The 3,865-nt window shown below is 58.9% G+C and overlaps 1 protein-coding gene across 1 annotated transcript in view; it reads right to left on the bottom strand.

Moving 5' to 3' along the window:
- The window catches only part of LOC104470230 (2-oxoglutarate dehydrogenase, mitochondrial), a gene marked incomplete at its 3' end in the record, with an annotated part of 10,619 nt that overhangs the window by 1,898 nt on the left and 4,856 nt on the right, over nucleotides 1-3,865 (bottom strand). Inside the window, exons 7-11 of the mRNA XM_010085075.1 lie at nucleotides 3,562-3,741; nucleotides 3,053-3,205; nucleotides 1,575-1,677; nucleotides 1,247-1,375; nucleotides 182-332 (exon numbers count right to left, since the gene is read on the bottom strand). Coding sequence (XP_010083377.1) covers nucleotides 182-332; nucleotides 1,247-1,375; nucleotides 1,575-1,677; nucleotides 3,053-3,205; nucleotides 3,562-3,741 — 716 coding nt within the window. The remainder of the gene's footprint in view (nucleotides 1-181; nucleotides 333-1,246; nucleotides 1,376-1,574; nucleotides 1,678-3,052; nucleotides 3,206-3,561; nucleotides 3,742-3,865) is intronic.

The following is a 3,865-nucleotide window of genomic DNA, read 5'->3' on the forward strand; positions in this document are numbered from 1 at the left end:
GCTCCGTGTCTGTCCTGTGCTGAGGACCCCAGAGCTGGGGGCAGCACTGCAGCGGGGGGTCAGCAGAGTGGAGCAGAGGGGGACAATCCCTTCCCATCCTCCCGTTACTCCATCGTCACCCTTTGGGTTCCTTCTGGAAAGGCTGGAATTGCCTTTACGACCCCCCAAAGCACAGCTTTACCTGAACGTCCCCCTCTCGACGTCCTGGCCGCTCAGGCGGATGTGGATGCCCTCCTTGAGCAGGGAGCCGAACGCCATGTACTCCGCCAGGGCCCAGTCCACCGTCCTGTTCTTCACCATCTCCCCGCGGGTTTTCAGAATACGGCTCAAACCTGCCAGGAGACAGAAGCCAGTTTGTAGCCGGCGTGGCAGGGAGCTCCAGTGACACTGTGTTTGTCCCACAGACTGACAGCCTGCGAACGCACCCGGGCACAGAGGAACGGATCCACCTCTGCTGGAGGCATGAAGCAGAGATGAGGAATCCTGAGTGTGGGGAAGGATCAGCTCCGAAGAGGAGCTCCTGCTTGCTTCACTTCCCTTAACCACAGCTCCCTTGTGAACTAATTCTCACACAGTCACAGAACGGTTTGGGTGGGAAGGGACCTTAAAGCCCATCCAATCCCACCCCCTGCCATGGGCAGGGACACCTCCCACTAGCCCAGGTTGCCCAAAGCCTCATCCAGCCTGGCCTTGAACCCCTCCAGGGATGGGGCATCCACAGCTTCTCTGGGCAGCCTGGGCCACTGCCTCACCCCCCACAGCATCAAAAAACCTTCCTTCTTATGTCCAATCTAAATTCTTTCAGTTTAAAACCCTCATCCCTTCTCCCATCCCTACAGACCCTGATGAAGTCTCTCCCCATCTTTCTCATGAGCCCCTTTATGCACCAAAAGGCCTCAGGAAGGTCTCCCCGGAGCCTTCTCTTCCCCAGGCTGCACACCCCCAGCTCTCTCAGCCTGTCCTCGCACGGGAGCTGCTCCAGCCTCGGGCCCTCTTATCTCCGTGGCTCCTCCGGCCCCACTCCAGCAGCTCCGCGTCTGTCCTGTGCTGAGGACCCCAGAGCTGGGTGCAGCACTGCAGGGGGTCTCAGGAGAATAGAGCAGAGGGGGAGAATCCCCTCCCTCGCCCTGCTGCTCACGGATACCGAAGCACCGAAACTGGTCCCTTCCTTCCAGGCCACGTTCCAGCCCTACCCCACATCTCTGGAACCAGCGCCCAGTCTCGCACAGCTTCCACAGGCTCCCACCTCCGTGGATAGTGAAATCCTCTACCGGCACCGAGCTGGCCACCTGACCGATGTGCGTCAAGTCCTCTTCGTTCAGGCCGGTGGAAGGGCAGGTCATGCTCCGGGGCTGTCCGTCCAGAGTGAAGAAACCTGCAGGAGAAGCCGTGTGTCCACCAGGCTGCGGGAGCTGTGCCCAGCTCCGCGGGAAGGGCTCAGGTCACAGACACCCTCCAGGAAGGGTGGGGATGCCAGGAGGGAAGAGCACCAGGAGGGAGGAAAATAGAAAATAGCTGCCACAGCCCAGGAGAAGCCAGGCTATCTGCTAGGGCTCTCCGAAATGCTGACTTACCAGGCCAGGGGGAGTCCAGCCAGTGCTTGATGTGCAGGATCTTTTCATCCTTGGACCTCGCATGGGCCTCCTCACAGATCTTATCGTACTTGGCAATTTCTTCCTGAAGGACAGAACCAGGAGGCAGAAAGGCATTAGCAAGGGGTCTCCAAACAAGGGTGCTGAGCCTGGGGACCTCTGTGTGAGCTTGCAGGGGTGCTGGGGGGCACAGCTGGTCCCCAGAGCCGGGGAGCCCCAGGGCCCCACAGCTCAGCTGCTGTCCCAACCAACACCTTGAACACAACCCTAAAGATGCTGTAAAGCGGTACCGGGGCAAGTGTCCCTGTCTGGGCTGGGACAGAGTGAACTCTTGTCCCAGCAGCGGGTGTGAGGCTGTTGGGTTTGGGCTCAGCAGAAGCTGATCACACACTGATAGGCAGAGCTGCTGCCAGGACACTCAAGGACTTTCCAGCTTCTCTGTGTGCCCGTGTCTGCAGGGGCAGGAGGAGCTGGGAGGGAGCACAGCCCCAGTGACCAGCCCAGGATTCAACCTCAGGGTTAGGACTGAGACCAAACTGGCCGATGGTCTGTTCCATCCCATGCCCGGCATGGCCAGGGGAGAGGGGAGGCTCTGTCCGGAAGTTCTCTCTTTCTTGCTCCAGGTCAGCTCTCTTTCCAGGCTATCTCGCTCCAGGTGGTCCCTCTCCCAGGGCCATTTCCCTCTCTCAATCAGCTCTCAGACACTCGGGGCTCTGATCTCCATTCCAGGATTGCAGTTTCAGGACTCTCCTGCTCCAGGATCGTTGGCTGGAAACAGTCTGAGCCTTGGCCATGGGGTGGTGAGCAGTGCCACTGGGTGTCACCCATTTGGATATTTGTATGTATTACTGTTATTACCATCATTATTATTTCCAGTATTATTGTAGCGTAGTTATTAAACTGTTCTTATCTCACTGCCCAACCCTCTTTTCCCTTCACCCCTTTAGTTCTCTCCCCAGCCCCAGGAGGTGGGTGGGTGAGCGAGCAGCTGTGTGGTGTCTGGCTCGCGGCCAGCGGTGTAACACCACAACAGCGAGGAAGAGCCGGCAGAGCGGCCCCCACGCTTGCTGCCAGGGCGACAGAGACCTGCCCCAGATACTCCCAGACCGCAGCAAGCCCGAGTGCTGCAGAGTCCGGCCCTCCCAGGCATCCCAGACGTGCTGCAGTGCCCCAGCACCGCATGGCCTGTGCTGCACTGATCATGGGGAGATCCTTGAACTAAATGTTCCTGCACTGTTCAGAGCTGGCACAGTCCAAGGATGAGTCTCAGCTGCTAATCCCCTCGTGGCTGCCAGGTCTGCAGCGCTTGGCAGCCCTAGCACAGCTCTGCCACCTTTAGGTGACGAGCACAAGCAGAAACGAGCCCTGTCACATCCCTCACACCCAGATCTGAACCAAACAAGTAGTTTTCTGCAGAGATACCACCCACAGTTTTCCTCCCAGGCCCCACGGGACAGTACCTCGTACTCTGGCTGATTTACCACCCCCTGGGAAATCAGCAGCTCTGCGTATTTCTGCAGCACCGGCTTCTGTTTCCGGATCTGTTTGTACATCAGGGGTTGCGTGAACATCGGTTCGTCCATCTCGTTGTGACCATTGCGCCTGTAACAAACCTGCCAGGATGGGAAAGAGCCTTTGAAAGCAGCTGCTTGCAACCCGTGGGTCCAACAGCGCTCAGAGGTACCTGGGTCTCTGTGCTAGGAAGGGTCTGAAACAGCTCGGGAGGGACCTGGGTGTGTCCTCCCCGATGCCAAAGGCGAGCGCAGGCTCCGTGCAGAGACAGCGCTGCCTCTCCGAGTGCTATCACAGCCTCCTTGCCTTGCTTTGCAGCACCTCCTCCCTCCCCTCACACCACAAGTGTGCTCTGAAGAAAAACCTCAGCTTTCAGAAGAGACACCCCGAGAGGTATCGGCAGGCACCCACGGCAGAGCCACAGCTTTAGGATAAAGCCTCGCACCACATTTCTTACCAAATCCACCACCACGTCCTTATGGAAGGTGCTGCGCCACTCTGCTGCCACATTGCACACGTAGACAACAGCCTCGGGGTCGTCCGCGTTGACATGGAAGATGGGGGCGTTCACCACGCGGGCAACATCGGTGGGGTACGGGGAGGAGCGGGCCATCCGCGGGTCTGTCGTGAAGCCGATCTGTAGTGGGTGAGAGGGAACAGGACCAGCACAGTCGTAAGGATTCGGACAGAGGCACACGCATCTTCGAGAGCAGCTCGGCTGTGGCAGAGGAGCTGTGCCTTCCCCCGGGGCTGCGCCGCTC

The sequence above is a fragment of the Pterocles gutturalis genome, unplaced genomic scaffold, assembly GCF_000699245.1.
Source record: "Pterocles gutturalis isolate BGI_N339 unplaced genomic scaffold, ASM69924v1 scaffold30145, whole genome shotgun sequence".
Classification (NCBI taxonomy): Eukaryota; Metazoa; Chordata; class Aves; order Pterocliformes; family Pteroclidae; genus Pterocles; species Pterocles gutturalis.